This window comes from Loxodonta africana, chromosome 2, assembly GCF_030014295.1.
Source record: "Loxodonta africana isolate mLoxAfr1 chromosome 2, mLoxAfr1.hap2, whole genome shotgun sequence".
Classification (NCBI taxonomy): Eukaryota; Metazoa; Chordata; class Mammalia; order Proboscidea; family Elephantidae; genus Loxodonta; species Loxodonta africana.
Window position 1 is genome coordinate 208,541,352 of NC_087343.1, and position 23,113 is coordinate 208,564,464.

At 38.3% G+C, this 23,113-nt stretch overlaps 1 protein-coding gene across 1 annotated transcript; it reads right to left on the minus strand.

The window, feature by feature from the left end:
* Positions 1-8,045: 8,045 nt before the first annotated feature.
* LOC100671044 (olfactory receptor 2T1-like) lies at positions 8,046-22,373 on the minus strand. Its single transcript, XM_064279343.1, has one exon. The coding sequence runs from the start codon at positions 10,556-10,558 to the stop codon at positions 9,779-9,781; it is 780 nt and encodes a 259-aa protein (XP_064135413.1). The 5' UTR covers positions 10,559-22,373; the 3' UTR covers positions 8,046-9,778.
* Positions 22,374-23,113: the final 740 nt, after the last annotated feature.

Genomic DNA, 23,113 nt, shown 5'->3' on the forward strand with positions numbered 1-23,113 from the left:
ACACCAACTAGGCTGGCATTAATCCAAAAAACACAAAATAATAAATGTTGGAGAGGCTTCAGAGAGATTGGAACTCTTATACACTGCTGGTGGGAATGTGAAATGGTACAACCACTTTGGAAATCTATCTGGGGTTATCTTAAAGACTTAGAAATAGAACTACCATACAACCCAGAAATCCCACTCCTCGGAATATATCCTAGAGATACAAGAGCCTTCACACAAACAGATATATGCACACCCATGTTTATAGCAGCTCTGTTTACAATAGCAAAAAGCTGGAAGCAACCAAGGTGTCCATTAACGGATGAATGGGTAAATAAATTGTGGTATATTCACACAATGGAATACTACGCATCGATAAAGAACAGTGACGAATCTGTGAAACATTTCATAACATGGAGGAACCTGGAAGGCATTATGCTGAGCGAAATTAGTCAGAGGCAAAAGGACAAATATTGTATAAGACCACTATTATAAGATCTTGAGAAATAGTAAAAACTGAGAAGAACACATACTTTTGTGGTTACGAAGGGGGGAGGGAGGGAGGGAGGGAGAGGGTTTTTTATTGATTAATCTAGATAAGAACTGATTTGGGTGAAGGGAAAGACAACACTCAATACATGGAAGGTCAGCTCAATTGGACTGGACCAAAAGCAAAGAAGTTTCCGGGATAAAATGAATGCTTCAAAGGTCAGCGGAGCAGGGGCGGGGGTCTGGGGAACATGGTTTGAGGGGACTTCTAAGTCAATTGGCAAAATAATTCTAGTATGAAAACATTCTGCATCCCACTTTGAAATGTGGCATCTGGGGTCTTAAATGCTAACAAGCGGCCATCTAAGATGCATCAATTGGTCTCAACCCACCTGGAGCAAAGGAAAATGAAGAACACCAAGGTCACACGACAACTAAGAGCCCAAGAGACAGAAAGGGCTGCATGAACCAGAGACCTACATCATCCTGAGACCAGAAGAACTAGTTGGTGCCCGGCCACAATCGATGACTGCCCTGACAGGGAGCACAACAGAGAACTCCTGAGGGAGCGGGAGATCAGTGGGATACAGACCCCAAATTCTCATAAAAAGACCATACTTAATGTTCTGACTGAGACTAGAGGAATCCCGGCGGCAATGCTCCCCAGACCTTCTGTTGGCACAGGACAGGAACCATTCCCGAAGACAACTCATCAGACATGAAAGGGACTGGTCAGTGGGGGGGAGAGAGATGCTGATGAAGAGTGAGCTAATTATATCAGGTGGTCACTTGAGAGTGTGTTGGCAACTCTTGTCTGGAGGGGGGATGGGAGGATAGAGAGAGAGGGAAGCTGGCAAAATTGTCACGAAAGGAGAGACTGAAAGGGCTGACTCAATAGGGGGAGAGCAAGTGGAAGTACGGAGTAAGACGTATGTAAACTTTTTTGTGACAGACTGATTGGATTTGTAAATGTTCACTCGAAGCTTAATAAAAGTGAATTAAAAAAAAAAAAGATTGGGGCCTCGGACTCACCAAGTGTACCCCACTAATGCTGTAGAGGAGAAAATGGAGGGCCAGGAGAAAGGAATGATGACACATGACCAGCAGTGACAGAGCAGGTGGTTAGAAGTCAAGATCGCCAGCTCTAAGTATAACGTGTTCACTGTTGCACCATGCAATCTAAGTATCCAACATGTATATACAATCCCTTTCTGCTTCAATTATTCAGCCTAGTGGGGTTTCATATGCCCATGCAAGGAAAATTTCAGGGAATACCTTTAAGAAATAATTATCTTTCTATTAAAAAAAAAAAAAAAAATCTTTTCTCTAATGGAGGTCCTGGAAGCATACTTGTAAGTCTTAGGGAGTGAGAAATTGAGAAAGGGGTTCGAATGAAATTAAATATATATATATATATATATTTTTTAATCTCCTCCTAAGCATGCAGAAAACCTTCATCCACACCCGACCACATACGAAGAAAGCAATCATTGTCTTAAATTACAGAGGGCAATCATGTTTCTCCCTTAGTAATGAGCATCCTTGCCACCTACCCATTAAATCTGAAAATTCCCATTAGTATTTAGAAATTTCTCATAATGAATAGTAAGTGAACTCTTCCAACTATCAGCTAAGCTATTCCTTTCCCTCTTCAGTAAATCCATTTAGCATTTCTTAACTATTACTAGATGCCTTTTGGCTTCCTGTATTTTGGGCTAAATTATTCCTTTTTCATTAGACTGGCTGCAAAAAAGTGAATGTTTGCATCCATCCTTCTTAATCTTGAAGAAACCACTGTGTCAGCCATTAACAGATAATGTCACAGCAGGGTGTTCCTTTAATAGTCACAGAGTGATGCCTGGGGTTCCATGAAAATCTGAGATCCTACCTCAGAGCAGCTTAGTCCAAGTCTTAGTAAGGCAACAGTAGAACAACAGACTTCTTAAATACTCTGGTATGGAGGTGGGGCTTGGTCCAAAGAAGGCTTCTCATTTGTAATGGTTTGGTGTTTCCACATCCCTCAGGAGGAATCTTCTGGCAGCAACTAATTCAAGCTTATTTGGTTTGCCTTGTGCATTAAGGGAAGATCAGCCAAAGCCCATTCCCTCTTGCTGGAGGGTGCATTCTTTTCCCAAGTGAAAAATTGTAATCATTTCTTGATATTTCATCATAATTCTGGCATCTCTTCAGAGTAATAAAACAAATGAGCAGGGAGTGAGGGACAGACCCCCCTAAATATTTAAAATTTCTAAAAGGGGTTGTAGTGATGAATTAGAAGTTGTACTGCATTAAAAAAAAAAAAAAAAGATTCTTTTCCATGTCACTGGTTTATTTTGTATGAAGAAAAATTAGTTATATGAAAAAACATGTATTTGAAACCTAAAGAGTTTGTTTTTCAGAATTATTCGTCTAGCGATTAGTGGAGAAGGAAATCAAATTCAGTATATATAAAAAAAAATGAGAGAGAACATAAAAAGGAAGAAGATAAAGAAGAAAGGAAACGAGGAAGAAAAAAAGAAAGCAAAAGGAAGGAAACAAGTGATTGAGTAAAACAGAGGTCATGTATTTTATGAAAACTCTTTTGCGTAGGTATTTATGCATAGGTAAGAGATTTATACATGAAAGAAATTAGGCACTTAAATTCATTTTATTTCTCTAAAGATAAATAAGGAGAAGGAAGTTGTCTTGTTTGGGGGAGAAGAGCAACTTTAAAAATACTAATAAAATACTACTACTAATAATAAATAGCATCACTGAATAATTTTCAAACATTAGGTGTGGTAATGGGTACCTTACTTATATAATTTCTAATTACTCAAAATCATTAGACCTACACTTCATGCTCCCTACAATACAAATAAAAAAAAAAAAAATATTTTCAGCCATCAAAATGATAGTAGCTAATTCTTCCTAAAAAAATGTTATATGCATAATAATAAATAGAAAAGTTCTTCAATTAGATGTTGGATCTACTTGAATAGACTTTTCCCTCCAGTATGATGTGTCTCACTACAGAGTCACAAATGGGTTGTGCCAAATATTCACCCTCTCTGCCCTGGATTGGCCTGGCAGTGCCTGGGCTGGCTACAGCCACTAGGGAGTTGACCTTGCTGTCTGCAACTATCTCATACCTTGCTTGTGGATGGGAAGACTTAACATTATAAAAAAGTCTATTCTACCAAGAGTGATCTATACATTTAATGCAATTCCGATCCACATCCAGAGGACATTCTTTAATGAGAAGGAGAAACAAATCACCAACTTCATATGGAAGGGAAAGAGGCCTCGCATAAATAAGGCATTACTGAAAAAAGAAGAACAAAGTGGGAGGCCTTACTTTACCTGATTTTAGAACCTATTATACAGCCACTTTTTTTTTTTTTTTTTTATACAGCCACAGTAGACAAAACAGTCTGGTACTGGTACAACCACAGATACGTGGACCAATGGAACAGAATTGAGAATCCAGACAAAAATCCATCCACATATGAGCAGTTGATATTTGACAAAGGCCCAAAACAGCTAAATGGGGAAAAGACAGTCTTTTTAACAAATGGTGCTGGCATAACTGGATATCCATCTGCAAAAAAATGAAAGAAGACCCATACCTCACTCCATACACAAAAACTAACTCAAAATGGATCAAAGACCTAAATATAAAATCTTAAAACTTTAAAGATCATGGAAGAAAAAATAGGGAGAACGTTAGGAGTCCTAAAGAACAGTATAAAAAAACATTATAAAGAATGGAGAAGAAAAACTAGATAACTGGGAGCTTCTAAAAATCAGACACCTATGCTCATCCAAAGACTTCACCAAAAGAGTAAAAAGACTACCTAGAGACTGAGAAAAAGTTTTTAGCTATGACATTTCTGATCAGCGCTTGATCTCTAAAATCTACATGATAAAGACAAATAACCCAACTAAAAAATGGGCAAACGATATGAATAGACACTTCACTAAAGAATACATTCAGGTAGCTAACAGATATACGAGGAAATGTTCACGAGCATTAGCCATTAGAGAAATGGAGATCAAAACTACAATGAGATTTCATCTCACTCCGACAAGGCTGGCATTAATCCAAAAAACACAAAATAATAAATGTTGGAGAGGCTGTGGAGAGATTGGAACACTTCTACACTGCTGCTGGGAATGTCAAATGGTACAACCACTTTTGAAATTGATTTGGCACTTCCTTAAAAAGCTAGAAATAGAACTACCGTATGGTCCTGCAATCCCACTCCTTGGAATATATCCTAGAGAAATAAAAGCCTTTACAAGAACAGATATATGCACACCCATGTTTATTGCAACACTGTTTACAATAGCAAAAAGATGGAAGCAACCAAGGTGCTTGTCAACGGATGAATGGATAAATAAATTATGGTATAGTCACACAATGGAATACTACGCATCAATAAAGAACAGTGACGAATCTGCAAAACATTTCATAACATGGAGGAACCTGGAAGGCATTATGCTGAGTGAAATTAGTCAGTTGCAAAAGGACAAATATTGTTTAAGACCACTATTCTAAGAACTTGAGAAATAGTTTAAACTGAGAAGAAAACATTCTTTTGTAGTTACGAGATGGGGGAGGGAGGGAGGGTGGGAGAGGAACATTCACTAATTAGATAGTAGATAAGAACTACTTTAGGTGAAGGGAAAGACAGCACGCAATACAGGGAAGGTCAGCACAATTGGACTAAACCAAAAGCAAAGAAGTTTCCTGAATAAACTGAATGCTTCCAAGGCCAGCATAGCAAGTTAGGGGTCTGGGGACCATGGTTTCAGGGGACATCTAAGTCAACTGGCACAATAAAATCTATTAAGAAAACATTCTGCATCCCACTTTGAAGAGTGGCATCTAGGGTCTTAAATGCTAGCAAGCAGCCATCTAAGATGCATCAATTGGTCTCAACCCACCTGGATCAAAGGAGAATGAAGAACACCAAAGACACAAGGTGATTACGAGCCCAAGAGACAGAAAGGGCCACATGAACCAGAGACTACATCATCCTGAGACCAGAAGAACTAGATGGCGCCCAGCTACAACCAATGACTGCCCTGACAGGGAACACAACAGAGAACCCCTGAGGGAGCAGGAGAGCAGTGGGATGCAGACCCCAAATTCTCATAAGACCAGACTTAATGGTTTGATTGAGACTAGAAGGACCTCGGTGGTCAAGGCCACCCAGATCTTCTGTTGGCCCAAGACAGGAACCATTCCCGAAGCCAACTCTTCAGACGTGGATTGGACTAGACAATGGGTTGGAGAGGGATGCTGGTGAGGAGTGAGCTTCTTGGATCAGGTGGACACTTGAGACTATGTTGGCATCTCCTGCCTGGAGGGGAGATGAGAGGGTGGAGGGGGTTAGAAAGTGGTGAAGTGGACATGAAAAGAGAGAGTGGAGGGAGAGAGTGGGCTGTCTCATTGGGGGGAGCGTAATTGGGAGTGTGTGGCAAGGTGTATATGGGTTTTTGTGTGAGAGACTGCCTTGATTTGTAAACTTCACTTAAAGCACAATAAAAACTATATAAAAAAAGAAGTTACACTTAAAATCAAATGATGTTATAGAAATAATGGTTACTTTTTTTTTATCTTTTAAATTAATTCATTCATTTTGAATTAATTTTGACAGTGAGCAGGGCAGAAAATAAGTTCCTTTCTTCATAGAACTTATAAGTAGCAAGATACAAAATGTGGAACTAACCATTATAGCTGGATACAGCTCCTTGGTAGAGTATAGAATTCTATCTTTAAATAAAAATTTTAAATGGGTAAAGCTACAGTCATTAGCCAGTATACGCTTTTCAAAAAATATGCCTGTAAAATAATTCCTTGAGTATGTTTTGGATGCATTTAAAAAAAAAAAAAAAAAACTGAGCTTAAACTAGTTAGTCTTTCAATACATCTAAGAAATTACCACTGTTTACATTTGACTATTGCTAGTCTGCAAATGTCCTGCCTTGAGCAAAATTTTAATAACCTCAATGTTTTAATCAAGAAAACATATTAATAAAGTAAATGTCTCATTTTCAAACCAACAGGGGATAATCTAATAAACATACAATCATTGGGTCTTTTCACAAATCTAGTTTTATAAAAGCATTCATGATGAGGTGAGTGAGAAAATAAAAAATGATGTCTCCTAATTATTTTCTAAATGTTCATTAATATCTCTTTACAAAAGAATGCAAATGTTTCTTGGACTAAACATCCTTCAGGTTCCCAAACCTATAGCGACTGGAACTGCACAAATGAAATCATATCTCAAGTCCTAAGTATCAGTTGAACCACACGGGTTTCTATCATTGCTTTCTTCTTTAGAACATCTTGGATGGCTGTTATGAAACGTAACAGGAAAATGTAACCTTGAAGTAGGTCTTGGTGGAAGCATTTACACCACAGAAATTGGCCAACATTATAAATCAGATTCTCTCTCCTCCTACCATTACAAAACATATACACACAGTATTGGGAGCCCTGAGGTAGTGATGTTGGACTGAAACCTCAGACAGGTCTGAATCGGACAGAGGTTCCAAGAGGGAATCCTGCTCGTGAAATCACATATTTTCTTGCTGAATAGTTTCTTCATACGGAAGGAGAGGAGGGAAAAAGATCTATTTCTTCCCTTAAATTGACTTTGTATTTCTTACTTATATATCCTAGAATCTGACGGTATTATCAGCTGGTAAACCTCTCATAGCAGTAAAGATAGATGGTTAACCTGCATTCCTGTTAATTAAAATAAAAGATAGTTTTAAGTGAAAAAAAAAAAAAGTATTACAAATACAAAAAAGTATGAACTTTTTTTTTTTCTCAAACCAAACATTGGATATGAAATCAGCATACACATAAACAGAAAACTACCAGCACCCTAGAAACCATTCATGCACCTTCCAAAGGTACCAACTACCCTGAGCTACTATTTGAGAAATTTGTGCTTTATATCAATGCAGTCTTTTGTCACTTTCTTCTTTAGTTTAACATTATGTTTCTAAGATTAATCCATATTGTTGCAAGTTATTTTAGAGCATCAATTCTAATTGTATGTGTATGTCATAATGCATTTATCCATTTCACCATGAGCGAGTTTTGGTTGGGGTAACTTTAATTTGTTTTTTTATATTATGACTTTTGGTGTACACTACATTTCCATTAGGAATTACCCAAGGGTGGACCTATCAGGCACAGGGTACATATACATTCAGCTTTAGTCATTACTGGCACACACAAAAAATGGCGAAATATCCATTTTTTTGTTTGTTTGCTTGCTTTTTTTTTTTTCTCATCTTTCCCCCCACTGGTATGAAAAATTCATTAGAGCAGGTGCTTCGTCTCTACTCTTCACAGCTGTGATGAATGAAAGAATGAGGAATCTGTATCTGAAGGACATATAGTACTATCAATCACATTCCTTGAAATCCTGGGATCTAGCACACTAAATTAAAGATGTACCCTACAAAAGTCCCTTAATTCCCTGAGTCCCAGTGTTCTCATCTGTAAATTGGGACTCATAAGTGCTTCATTTGTTATGAGGTTCTTAGAGGATGATGAACCTGACAAGGCACATATATTGTTCAATTTTAGACAAGGATGGACAAACATATGATTATGATCATGACTATGTTTCCACAACAGTAATTCAAAATGGTGAATTAGTAATTTAATAAAGCCACCCTTTCAATTCCTGAGTGAACTCCTTATGTAATTGTACAGTACCCTGAACATGTGTCACATGCTTTCTGTCCTCAATTTCTGGGTCAGTGGGAAGCGTAGGTATAAATCATGAGCTAACTGCTATTACCTGGCTGACATATGCTTAACCTTGTTGACCCTATGACATGATTGAAAAGTGATTTTATTATCTGTCTTAGGTATCTAGAGCTGCTATAACAGAAATACCACAAGTGATTGGCTTTAACAAACAGAAGTTTATTCTCTCACAGTTTAGGAGGATAGAAGTAAGAATTCAGGGCACCAATTCCAGTGGAAACCTCTCTCTCTTTGTCAGCTCTGGAGGAAGGTTGTTGTCATCAATCTTCCCCTGGTCTAGGAGCTTCTCAGCACAGGGAACCCTGTACTCTGCTCCTGGCACTTCTTTCTTGGTGGTATGAGGTTGCTCTCTCTGCTTGCTTCTGTCTTTTATACTTCAAAAGAGATTGACTCAAAAAACATCCTAACCCTGTAGATAGAGTCCTGCCTCATTAACATAACGGCCTCTAATCTTGGCTCATTAACACCACAGAGGTTAGGATTTACAACACATAGGATAATCACATCAGATCACGAAATAGAATGACAGCCATACAATACGGGGAATCATGGCCTAGCCAAGTTGACACATGGTTTTGAGGGACACACTTCAATCCATAGCAGTGCCCTTCCAATTAGCACTGAAGTAAGTTTCTCTAACCTCCTGGAAACCCCTTCAAGCGAACAAAACACTCATGTTGTCTTCTCTGGTAAATATCTTTGCCCTGAACCATCAATTTTAACTCATCTGAAAAATAACTTACTAGTGTGTTGCAAGCAAACAAAAGTTAAATACCATATTTTTACCAAAAGTGAAAAGCACCTAATGATTGTAGTGAGTACAATGACTGTTGAAAAAGTTATTTATGACTCTTTCTCCCCCATGACAAAAGGGAGCACATACACCAATTCTCCTTCTAAAAGGATGGCTCATAGTATTGCTCAAAAAAGTAGAAAAGATGATATTTCTCTTACACTTAGATGGTGAGCTATATTTATACAGTAGTGTCACAAATTCCAAAAGTGCCACCTTCCCTCCGTCAATATAGTTTACACAATTGAAAATAGAATGTGATTTATTTTACCTTTAAAAGATAAAACTCCAGAAGATTTTTTTTAATTATGTTTCTGGAAACCATGGGGCATTTACTTTTAATACAAGTGAATAGAGCAGGAGAAAGGGCCATTTTTAAAAAATGAAAGAAGAAAGGATAAAGGAAGGGGTACAAAGAGGGCACATTTTTATATACTTTTTTTTTTTTTTGGCAGCCTTCTCTCCAGTTTAATCCTTCAATAACAGCATGAACATACTGGCCACAGTCTCCCATTCACCACTCATATGGGAAATAGCCATCAAAAGGCATCCCCTGACACTCTTTGTGAAGACTTGAACTTCCCCAAGGCCCACCTCAGAGCACCAGTCACGTCCTTGTTCCTCAGACTGTAGATGAGGGGGTTTAGCATGGGTGTGAGGATGGTATAGAATACAGAGAAAATTTTGTCCTGAGCTGGCGTGTGGTAAGAGTGCAACAGCATGTATGTCTACATGGCAGCTCCATAGAACAAGGTAACCACAGTTATGTGAGATGAGCAGGTGGCAAATGCTTTCTTCCTCCCCTCCACTGAGCTCATGTGGTGGACTGTGGTCAGGATTCGGGCATAGGAGGCAATCACCACGGAGAAAGGAATCAGCAGCATCAAAACACAGCACACATACATCACTGTCTCATAGAGGGCTGTGTCTGCACATGCCAAGTTCAGGACGGCAGGCACCTCACAGAAGAAATGATTAATCTCCCGGGAGTTGCAGAAGGGAAAGCTCATGGTGATGAGGGTTAGGAGGAAGCCATCCAAAGACCCCCCAAACCAGGATCCTGCTATGATCATCCAACAGATCTTGTGACTCATGAGGACAGGGTATCTCAGAGGGTTGCAGATGGCCACATAGCAGTCATAGGCCATGAGGCCCAACAAGAAGAATTCTGCTCCCACCAAGGTGACATAAAGAAAGAGCTGAGCTGTGCAGCCCACAAAGGAGATGGTCCTTTGGCCCAGCATATAATCAACCAGCATCTTGGGCACAATGGTAGAGATGTACATCATGTCAATGATGGAGAGGTGGCTGAGCAGGAAGTACATGGGAGTGCGGAGGCGTGAGTCAGTGTGGATCAGGAAGATCATGACCTCATTAGCCATCAGTGCAGTGAAGAAGATAAGAGTGACAATGGCAAAAAGAAGTTCTGCAGTATCCTTTCTGCTGAACAGCCCCGTGAAGGTAAAGTCTGTAGAGGATACGTTATACTCTTGCATGGATTCCACCATGGTATTGATATGATCTAGATTCTTACAAATAAAATGATAACATCCCCAGGAACAAAAATTAAAAAATGTGGATTAATTGTTAGGCAGTGAACTTCCAACAGTTGGAAGAAACCATTTCAGAATATTTTCTTGGTACTGATATCCAGCAATTAATCTATTCAAGAAGGTTTTCAATAAAATTTATCATTTAAAATCAATTATCCTTTAAATTCATTGGATAAGAAGATCTTGGCAGGTACTATAGTACTACAGTGATACACATAACAGTTAAGGATGCGCATCATGCCTTACCCATCGCTTTAGAATGTTTGGGCTAAACAACATTTAAACTTATTCTGGTCATATGCGTGTGTGTTTGTGAATGTGTGTGTGTGTGTGTGTGTGAGAGAGAGAGAGAGAGAAAGATATTAAGAGAGACACACAAAGACAGAGAGACAATATGAATAAACTACCATGGATGTAAATTTAAATCACTGTTTTTATTAAATGCATTTTTCTTATGATCGACATCACCACCATCTTCAAAAAATTTTCAGAGGGGCAGAACCAAGCTGGTAGAGAAGTTAGACTCTTCCTGTGGTCCCTCTTACAACAAAGACCCCCCAAAACAAGTGAATCAATTATATATGACAATCTAGGAGCCCTGGACATCAAAGGCAAAGTTGAGGAATCAGACTGAGTGGAGGGAGGAGGGAGAGAGGGTTCACAAGCAGCGAGGAGTTTACATACGAGTCTCCAGAATCAGTGAAAAGCAGCGCTCAATCGGCAAAAGATAAGTACATATGTCTAGCCTACTGTGCCCATCAAAAAACATTCCTTTGGGAAAAACCTCTCTCCCATTTACCTGCCCCCTCCCAGCTCTGCACCCAGGCCGGCCTCTGATACTGCTGCATACCCCGGGCTAGAAGTACAACTCTTCACGTGCCCTGAGCCATTCTTCCTGCCTCAGAGAGGCAGCAAACAAACAACAAGGAAAAAAAAAAAATGAGCCAGGTCCCCTAAGCTGAGAACTCAAGGCAGTCACAGCTCCTTTGGCTAGGTACAGATGCAAGGGTTCCATGGACTTTGAATGCCTTTCACCCCTGTGTAGGCCCGCTTTAACAGCATCAGCCCTCATTAGTATGATACAACAGGGTATATACCTGAAGCCTAACTTCAACTGTATCAGATATATGGTGGAGTGGGAGGCTTATGACATTTGACACTACTCTGCATATTAAGCAGGGTCCTCACCCACCCATATCAGGGGCCTGAGGACTGGTGGCTCCACACACACCACTTAGCCATCCGTGACCAGGTTCATGAATAATTGGTGCCTCCCAGTCCTACAGCCAACATCACTGGGAGTCCAGAATCCAGCTGCAAAACCGACCCACCTAGGCACTCTAGGGAACAGGGATGTGTGTTCCTCCCAGACACTCAGGGGCAAGCCCCTTGCATGACCCCCTTCTGCAGCCAAATACCTGTACCTACACCAATCACTCCTGCCTGTTAGGACTGTAGATGAGAGCCTGCACCACACACTTAGTGACTGACAACCTGGACATCTGAACAGAATTGATACAAGAAAAGTAAACGGACTCCTAGGCTCATTTACCTAGGAACAGATCTCACCACTTGGACAGAAGACATTAGGGTCTCAAAGGCCTCAATAATCAAACTAGCTCACGTGAGCAGCCTATTTGTCCATATCAAAACAAAACAAAACAAGAAACTAGGACATAGTAAACAAATGTGAAATAAATAAATATAACTTATTGATGACTTGGAGATGACAGTCAATATTATATCATATAAACAGGCAGACCACGATGGCTTCAGCAAGCTCCCAAAACAAAGACTCAAGGAATCTTCCAGAGGAAGATAATTTCCTGGAATTACTGGAAGTAGAAGAAAAAATATTAATATACAGAACTCTTCAAGGGACCAGGAAGGAGATCAGGCAAAATGCAGAACAAGCCAAGGAAAACACAGATAAAGCAACAGAGAAACTTAAGAAAATTAGAGAAAAGCATAATAACAAATTTAACAGGCTGCAAGAATCCATAGAGAGACAGCAAACAGAAATCCAGAAGATTAACAATAAAATTTCAGAATTAGGCAATTCAGTAGAAAGTAATAGGAAGAAAATTGAGGAAATGAAAGTCAGCGTTAGTGCGGCTGAAGATAAAGCACTTAACATCAACTTATTTGAGGAAAAATGAGACAAAAGAATTTTTAAAAAATGAACACTAAGAATTACATGGGACTTTATGAAGAGGAATAACCTAAAAGTGATTGGCGCACAAGAAGAGGGGGATAACAGAAAATACAGAGAAAAGTGTTGAACATTTGTCAGCAGAAAACTTCCCTGATACCGTGAAAGATGCGAAGATATCTATTCAAGATGCTCATTGAACCTCACACAAGGTAGGTCCCAAAAGAAAGTCACCAAGACATATTTTAATCAATCTTGCCAAAACCAAGATAAAGAGAGAATTTTAAGAGTGGCTAGGGATAAAGAAAAAGGCACCTACAAAGAAGAGTCAATAAGACTAAGCTCAGACTACTCAGCAGAAGCCATGCAGGCAAGAAGGCATTGGGATGACATATATATAAATCCTTGAAGAAAAAAAAGGCAGCCAAGAATTACATATCCAGAAAAACTGTCTCCGAAATATGGCAAAATTAAGGCATTTTCAGATAAATACAAATTTTGGTAATTTGCAAAAAAATTTACATGAAATACTAAAGGGAGTCCTTCAGTTAGAAAATCAATAACATTCAATAACAACCCAAGACTAGAACAGAGCACAGAGCAACCAGATATCAACCCAGATAGGGAAGTCACGAAAATAAAGCAGAGATAAACACTGAAAATAGGGAAACAGAAATGCCGACATGTAAAAGGTGACAACATTAAAATGAAAAAGAGTGACTAAAAAAGGTAGTCACAGACCTTTCATAAGGAGAGGAAGTCAAGGGGAAATAAAGAAATATCAGATTGATTTAAACTTAGAAAAATAGGGAGGGGTAAATGTTAAGCTAACCACAAAGGAAACTAACAATCCTACATATCAAAATAAAAAGCAAGAAAAACATAAAGACTCAGCAAATACAAAATCAACAAGAAAAAAGATGAAAATAAATTCATAAAGAAAAACGACAGCACAGAAAATTAAACGAACAAATAAACTGTCAACAACACACATGAAAAATAATACACCAAAATGACAGCATGAACTCATTTTGCAATGTAGCAACATTAACTTCTGAGAAAACAGACATTAAAGTAAAATCCATGACAAAGGTTAAGAAAGGGCACTATATAATGATTAAAGGGTCGATACACCAGGAAGACATAAAAAGAAACACAAAATGATTAAAGGGTCGATATACCAGGAAGACATAACCATAATAAATATTTATGGACCCAATGACAGGGCTCCAAAATACATAAAACAAACACTGATAGCATTGAAAAGAGAGGTAGACACCTTCACAATAATAGTAGGATACTTCAACACACCACTTCCAGTGAAGGACAGAACATCCAGAAAGAAGCTCAATAAAGACACAGAAGATCTATATGCCCCAATCAACCAAACTGACCTCACAGACATATACAGAACACTCCACACAAAAGCAGCCAAGTATACTTTCTTTTCCAAAGCACATAGAACATTCTCCAGAATAGACCACATATTAGGCCATAAAGCAAGCCTTAACAGAATGCAAAGCATCAAAATATTACAAAGCATCTCTTCTGACCATAAAGCCATGAAAGTAGAAATCAAAAACAGAAAAAGCAAGGAAAAAAAAATCAAACACATGGAAACTGAACAACACCTTGCTCAAAAAATACTAGGTTATAAACTAAGGATGGAATAAAGAAATTCATAGAATCAAATGCGAATGAAAACACATCCTACCAGAATCTTTGGGACACAGTTAAAGCAGTCCTCAGAGGTCAATTTATAGCAATAAATGTAAACATCCAAAAAGAAGAAACAGCCCAAATCAAAGAATTATCCCTACTACTTGAACAAATAGAAAGAGAGAAGCAAAAGAGGCCTTTGGGCACCAAAAGAAAGTAAATAATAAAAATTAAAGCAGAATTAAATGAAAGAGAACACAAAAACAATTGAAAGAGTTAACAAGACTAAAAACTGGTTCTTTGAAAAGATCAACAAAATCAGTAAACTATTGGCCAAACTGGCAAAAGAAAAACAGGAGTAAGCAAATAACCCAAATAAGAAAGGAGATGGGCAATTTTGAAACAGAACAAATTAAAAGAATCACAACAGAACACTAAGAGAAATTGTACTCTAACGAATTTGAAAACCTAGAGGAAATGGACAAGTTTCTAGGAGCTCACTACCTACCTAAACTAACACAAACAGAGGTAGAATGACTAAATAACCCCATAACAAAAGAAGAGATTTAAAAGGTAATTTAAAAACTCCCAAAAATAACAATAAAAAAGCCCTGGTCCTGATGGCTTCACTGGAGATATCTACCAAACTTTCAGAGAAGAGTTAACACCACTACTACTAAAGATATTTCAGGGTGAAGAAAAAGATGGAATACTCCCAAACTCATCCTATGAAGCCAACATAACCCCGATAACAAAAACAGGTAAGCGTACCACAAAAAAGAAAATTATACACACATACCCTCATGAACATAGACAGAAACATCCTTAACACAATTCTAGCCAACAGAATTCAACAACATATCAAAAAAATAATTCACCATGACCAAGTAGAATTCACACCGGATGGTTCAACATTAGAAAAACAATCACTGTATTCCATCACGGAAATAAAACAAAAGACATGAACCACATGATCTTATTAATTGATGCAGAAAAGGTATTTGAGACAGTCCAATACCCATTCATGATAAAAACTTTAGCAAAATAAGAATTATCAACACGATAAAAGGCATTTATACAAAGCCAACAGCCAACATCATCCTAAATGGAGAGAGTCTGAAAGCACTCCTCTTGAAAATGGGAACTAGACAAGGATGCCCTTTACCACCACTGTTATTCAACATTGTGCTGGAGATCCCAGCCAGAGCAATTAGACTACAAAAAGAAAAAACATTATCCAAATTGGTAAGGAAGAAGTAAAAGTATATCTATTTGCAAATGAAATGACCTTATACAAAGAATAACCCCAAAGAATCCACAAGAATACTACTGGAACTAATAGAAGATTTCAACAAAGTATCAGGATACAAGATAAACCTACAAAAATCAGTTGGATTCCTCTACATCAACAAAGAGAACTTCGAAGAGGAAATCACCAAATCAATACCATTTACAATAACCCCCAAGAAGATAAAACACTTAGGGATAAATCTAACCAGAGACGTAAAATACCTATGCAAAGAAAACTACAAGACACTGCTGTAAGAAAACAAAAGAGACCTATGTAGTGGAAAAACATACCTTGCTCATGGATAGGAAGACTCAACATTCTGAAAATGTCTAATCTACCCAAAGTGATCTACAGATACAATGTAATTCCGATCCAAATTCCAATGACATTTTTTAATGAGATGGAGAAAAAAATCACCAGCTTCATATGGAAAGGGAGGAAGCCCCGGTGGAGAAAAGCATTACTGGAAAAGAACAAAGTTGAAGGCCTCAAACTACTTGATTTTAGAACCTATTATACTGCCACAATAGTCAAAACATCCTGGTACTGGTGCAACAACAGGTACATAGACCAGTGGAACAAAATTGAGAATCTAGACATCAATTCATCCACCTATGAACAGCTGATGTTTGACAAAGGCAACAAAATTCATCCACCTATGAATAGCTGATGTTTGACAAAGGCACAAAGTTTGTTAATTTGGGAAAAGACAGTGTCTTTAACAGATGGTGCTGGCATAACTGGATATCCACCTGCAAAAAAAATGAAATAAGGCCCATACCTCACACCATGCACAGAAACTAACTCAAAATGGATCAAAGACCTGAATATACAATCTAAAGATCATGGTATAAAAAACAGAAACAACTCTAGGAGTCCTAATACATGGCATAAACAGACTACAAAACATTACTAACAATGCACAAACACCAGAAGAGAAATTAGATGACCAATTAGTAATTAAAAAATTAGATGACTAAAAAAAACCAGTGCTGTCGAGTCTATTCCGACTAGGAGCTCCTAAAAATCAAACACTTATGCTCATCCAAAGACTTCACCAAAAAAGTAAAAAGACAACCTACAGACTGGGAAAAAAAAATTGGCTACAACAAATGCTGTCAGCACCTAATCTCTAAAATCTAAATTACTGCAAAATCTCAACAAAAAAGACAAATAACCCAATTAAAAATTGGGCAAAAGATATGAACAGGCACTTCACCAAAGAAAACATTCAGGCAGATAACAGATACATGAGGAAATGCTCAAGATCATTAGCCATTAGAGAAATGCAAATCAAAACTACAATGAGATACTATCTCACCCCAACAAGGCTGGCTAGTATTAATCCAAAACACAGAAAATAATAAACACTGGAGAGGTTGTGTAGAGACAGAAACACTTATACACTGCTGGTGGGAATGTAAAATGGTATGACCATTTTGGAAATTGATTTGATGCTTCCTTAGAAAGCTAGACATAGAAATATCATATGATCCAGCAATCCCACTCCTTGGAATATATCCTAGAGGAATAAGAGCCTCCACATGAATAGATATATGCACACCCATGTTCATTGCAGTACTGTGCACAATAGCAAAAAGATGGAACCAGGGACTTCCAGTCAACATGGCACTGTAGACAGAAGCTCCATGCCATCCCTCCACAGCAAAGACCTGAAAACTAAGTAAAGCAGAGAAAATGTCAGTCCTGCAACCCAGGGTGTCAAATGAAGAGTTAAGCAACTCAGCTAAGCACCAAATAGAGTAAGAATGTGACAGAGAACAGTGAGGAGAGATACAAGTGTGGAGGTCCCCTATCGGCTAATGCAGCACAGATTCGCCATCTTGGACTCCTTTCAGAGATCGGTGGACAGGGAGCACAGTAAAGCAGCTTTGCGGTGCTCCCAGCAAGAGACAGAGCATTTGGTAACCAGTGATACACACTTTCCCACCGCCCATCCTCTCCCTGCTGTTCTACCTCTGTGCTTTCCAGCTGGTAACAGTGGATTGGCTGGCCGGGAAGTGCAGCATCCATGCTACTTGGGTTTGCCCCACCCACATCAGAGATTGGCGGACAGGGAGTATGGGAAGGCAGCTTCATGAAGTTCCCAGCAGGAGACACAGCACCCAGTAACAAACGATATACATTTTCCTAACCCCCACCCTTACCCCCACCCCTCAGGTTCCTTTGTTTCCTGCTGGCCAGTGTCTCTTGGTCCAGAGGAAACTGCTTCAGACCTGGGTCACTTGGATTCACCTCAGTCCCTTGGGTTTACCCCATCCACACTGGCTGCCTCTCTGAGTGCCATTTGTCTGTTGCTGATGTTGCTTTATTCTGTTTCTGTTAGTTTCTTCTCTTCCTCCCACCACCTCTCCCTCCTTTGTCTTGAACATCTGACTCCATGTGCCATCTTTGCTTCCTCTTGAAAGGCCATGAAGCACCCCTTGACTGGGGAACCACTCCCCTGGCCCGTGACACCATGCTGGTTGGATCACTTGGGCTTTTTTTTTTTTTTTTGCTTTGTTTTGATTTGTTCTGTTTTGTTTTCTCTTTCTTTTCACAGCTTGGAAGCCCCTTCTAGCAGGGCTGCACTGCAGCACTTAGGAGCGACTCCCCAATCTGTACAGCCATGTAGGTGGGATAACTAGGGGCATTTCCTTTTTCTTTTTTTCTCTTTTTTTCCTTTCTGTCTTTCTTCATTTCTCAGTTCTTGCCTCTCTATACTTCTATTCCTGTCTTCTATTCCTGTCTCCAGAATACCTCGTGCTGTGTGACATCTCTACCCCCTCTAACAGGGTATATTGCTCAGTCTGGGAGCCATTGCCCCAGTCTTTGCAGCTGCACTGGTGGGTACCCTGAGGCTTTTCTTTTCCGAATTATTATCTAGTTATTTTTCCCTTTTCTATATTTTCCTTTTTGTTTTTCTCCATTTCTCACCTCGCCACTCCAACAGCAAGCTTCCTTAGCACTTTTTTCTTTTGTGTGTTTGTTTGTTTTTGGCTCCTGTTCCTCTTTCTCTCCTCTGTCCCATAGCCATATTAGCTCCACACATCACAACCTCCCTCCTCCTTCCTGCTTACTTTCACCATGTGCTGAACATCATACCCCTGAGCAGCACAGGCATGGGCTACTGGAACCTCCCCAGCACTGATTCCTGGCCCACACTGTTGACCATAGTACATGTCACAAAGAACCCATTCCAGCCCCTCGCTTTCAGCTAGAACAGCCCTAGTTCACCAAAGCTGAGTGACTGGCCCTGCCCATTGGACAAGGAGATGAAAAGTACTGTGGCCAAAGATGAGTAAACATCAAAGAACACACAACCTGTCTGCTCAGATATAACCAAATAAAACAAAAAAAAAAAGGCAAGACAAAACAAACAGAACTACAATCAATAAATGAAGTGAATAACTACTGAATTTCCTGAAGACAGCAGACAATATTAAAACATCTTAAAAAAAGAATGGTTCCAGTAGGGATCCAAGATAAAATACCAGATGCCTTTCCTGTAGAAGAAAAGGCACTAGACTATCTGATAAACCAAAAAACCAAACCCAGTGCCGCCAAGTCGATTCTGACTCATAGCGACCCTTTAGGACAGAGCAGAACTGTCCCATAGAGTTTCCAAGGAGCCCCTGGCAGATTTGAACTGCCGACCCTTGGGTTAGCAGCTTTAGCATCTAACAACTAAGCCACCAGAGTTTCCCAAACTACCTGATAGGGAATTTAAATCTCTAATATTCAGATATCCAAGAGTTGAAGCAAAAAGCAGACAAAAATAAGGAAAAAATAGACAAATTCATTGAAAAGGCAGACAAATTTGTGGCAAATACAGACAAAAAACAGAGAATTCAGGAAAATAATACAGGAACAAAATGTCAAAATAAATTAAAAACTAGAAATCATACACAACAACAACTCGAAATCCAAAACATAAACAAGATTTCAGAAATGGACAGTCTCATAGAAGGACTGGGGAGCAGGTCTGAAATGATGGAAGACAAGATCAGCAAAGTGGAAGACAAACACTTGGACACAACTCTGTCTGAAGAAAAATCAGAAACAAAAAGAAGAAAGATGGAGAAAGCCTGAGAGTTATGTGGGATACAATCAAAAGCAAAAATTTTTGAGTGATTGGAGTTACAGAACAGGGGGAGAAAATGGAAAACATACAGAGGAACATTGAAGAATTGCTGATGAAAACTTCCCAAATATCATGAAAGATGAAAAGATGACCATCCAAGAAGTTCAACAAGCTGCATAGAGTATAGATCCCAAAAGAAAATCACGAAAGCATATCATAATCACACTCGCTAAAACCAAAGACAAAGAAAAAATCCTTAGAGCAGTTTGAGAAAAACAAAAAGTCACATACAGAGGAGAAACAATTAGACTAAACTCTGATTACTTAGCAGAAACCATGCAGACAGAAAGGCAATAGTATGACATATATAAAACCTTGAAAGAAAAAAATTGCCAAAAAAGAATACTATATCCTGCAAAGCTCTCATTCAAATATGGTAGGAAATTAGGCCATTTCCAGATAAACAGACATTAAGGGAATGTGTAAAAACCAAACCAAAATTCCAAGAATTATTAAAGGAAGTCCTTCAGTCTGAGAAGAAATGACAGCAGACCTCAGCCTTAATCTAGGATGTAAAATGGTCCCAGCAAGATACCAACCTAAGAAATGAACTCTCAAGGACTATTAAAAACCAAAAAAATTACAGCAGAGAACCAGAGAGGTTAATCTGTAAATGATAACAATGTCACAGCAATAAAAGAGGGAATAAACAGTGTAGGTGCAGAACTTTCTAATGCAGAGGAAGGCGAGGCAATACCAAGTAATAATAGACTGGTTCAAATCTAGGAAGATAGGGGTAAATTTCAAGGTAACCAAAAGAAAGTTAACAAACCTAGTAATCAAAATAAAGAAGAGAAACATAAAGTCTCAGTAAAAACAAAATCTACAAAAACAAAAGAAATGAAAAAGAAATCTACAAACAAGAGGAACTCAGTACAGGAGAGTAAGAGGAACAAAGAAAATGTCAGCACCACAAAAAAAAAAAAAAAGCGCTACAAAATGACAGCAATAAACTCACAACTATCAATAATTACACTGAATATAAATAGCATAAATGCACCCATAAACAAACACAGAGTGACAGAATGGATTAAAAAAAAAAAAAAAGATCCATCAATTTGGTGCCTACAAGAGACACACCCACACCTTAGAAAAAAAAGACATAAATTTATTAAAAATCAAAGGATGGAAAAAATACACCAAGCAAATAATTACCAAAGAAGAGCAGGTGTTGTGATATTAATACAAGACAAAACAGACTTTAAAACAAAAAACATTATAAAAGACAAAGAACACTATATAGTGATTAAAGGGATGATCCATCATGAAGACTTAACCATAATAAACATCTATGCACCCAATGACAGGGCTCCAAAATACATAAAACAAACTCTAACAGCACTGAAAACAGAAATTGACAGTTCCACAATAATAGTAGGAGACTTCAATGCACCACTCTCTGTAAAGGACAGAAGATCTAGAAAAAAACTCAACAAAGACACAGAAGACCTGAAGGGCATAATCAGCCAACTTGACGTCATAGACATATATAGAACACTCCACCCAACAGCTAAAGTATGTATTCTTTTCCAATGTACATGGAATGTTCTCCAGAATAGACCACATCTTCGGCCACAGAGCAACCCTCAACAAAATCCAAAACACTGAGATAACACAAAATATCTTCTCTGACCACAAAGACATTGAAGTAGAAATTAACAACAGGAAGAGCAAGGGAAAAAAATCAATTACATGGAAACTGAATAACACCCTGCTTAAAAATCACTGGGTAATACAAGAAATCAGAGATGGAATTAAAAAAATTACCTAGAATCAAACAAGAATGAAAACACATTTTACCAAAACCTTTGGGACACAGCAAAGGCAGGGTTCAGAGGTCAATTTATAGCAATAGATGCACACATCAAAAAAGAAGGGACAGAATCAAAACATCAGCTGCACAACTTGAACAAATAAAAAGAGAACAGGAAAAGAAGCCCTCAGCAACCAGAAGAAAGAAAATAACAAAGATTAGAGCAGAAATAAATGAAATAGAGAATAGAAAAAGAATAGAAAGCATCAACAAAACCAGAAGTTGGATCTTTGAATCGATCAACAAAATCAACAAACCACTGGTCAAACTGACAAAAGAAAAACAGGAGAGGACACAAATAACCCAAATAAATGAAATTGGGAACATTGCAACAGACACAACTGAAGGAAAAAGAATCATAACAGAGTATCATGAAAAACTACACTCCAACAAATTTGCAAACATAGAGGAAATAGACAAATTACTAGAAACACACTACCTACCCAAACTTACAGAAAATGCTGTTGAAAATCTGAACAGACCCATAACAAGAGAAGAGATTGAAAAGACAATGGAAAAAAAAAAAGTCCAAACAACAACAACAAAAAAAACCTCTGGTCCAGATCACTTCACTGGAGAATTCTACCAAACATTCAGAGAAGAGCTTACACCAGTACTACTCAGACTGTTTTAGAACATAGAAAAGAAAGTGATACTTACGAATTCATTCTATGAAGCCAGCATAACCCTGATACCAAAACCAGGCAAAGATACCACAAAAAAAAAAAAAAGAAAATTACAAACAAATATCTCTCTTGAATATGGAGGCAAAAATTTTCCACAAAATTCTAGCCAATAGAATTCAGCATAATATATTTAAAAAAATACACCCTGACCAAGTATGATTCATAACAGGTATGCAAAGATGGTTCAACATTAGAAAATCAATCAGCATAATCCACCACATAAACAAAATGAAAAAAAATAATCACATGATCATCTCAATTGACATAGAAAAGGCATTTGACAAAGTCCAACACCCAATCCTGATAAAAACTCTCAATAAAATAAGTATAGAAGGGATATTTCTCAATGTAATAAATGGCATCTATGCAAAACCAATGGCCAGCATCATTCTTAATGGAGAGAGGTTGAAAACATTCCCCTTGAGAACAGGAACAAGGCAAGGATGCCCTTTAGCACCACTCCTATTTATCAAGTTCTAGCTGGAGCAATAAGGCAAGAAAAAGAAATAAAGGACATCCACATTGGTAATGAAGAAGTTAAACTGTCCCCACTTGCGGATGATATGATACTATACATAGAAAACCTAAAAGACTCCATGAGAAAACTACTGGGACTAACAGAAAGATTCAGCAGAGTAGCAGGGTACAAGATAAACATATAAAAATCAGTTGGATTCCTCTACACCAATAAAGACAACGTTGAAAAGGAAATCAGGAGAACGATACCATTTATAATAGCCCCTAAAAGAAAACAAACAAACAAAC

Excerpts from the sequence above, each read along its gene's own strand:
- LOC100671044 (XM_064279343.1), bottom strand. The coding sequence starts at position 10,558 with ATGGTGGAATCCATGCAAGAGTATAACGTATCCTCTACAGACTTTACC.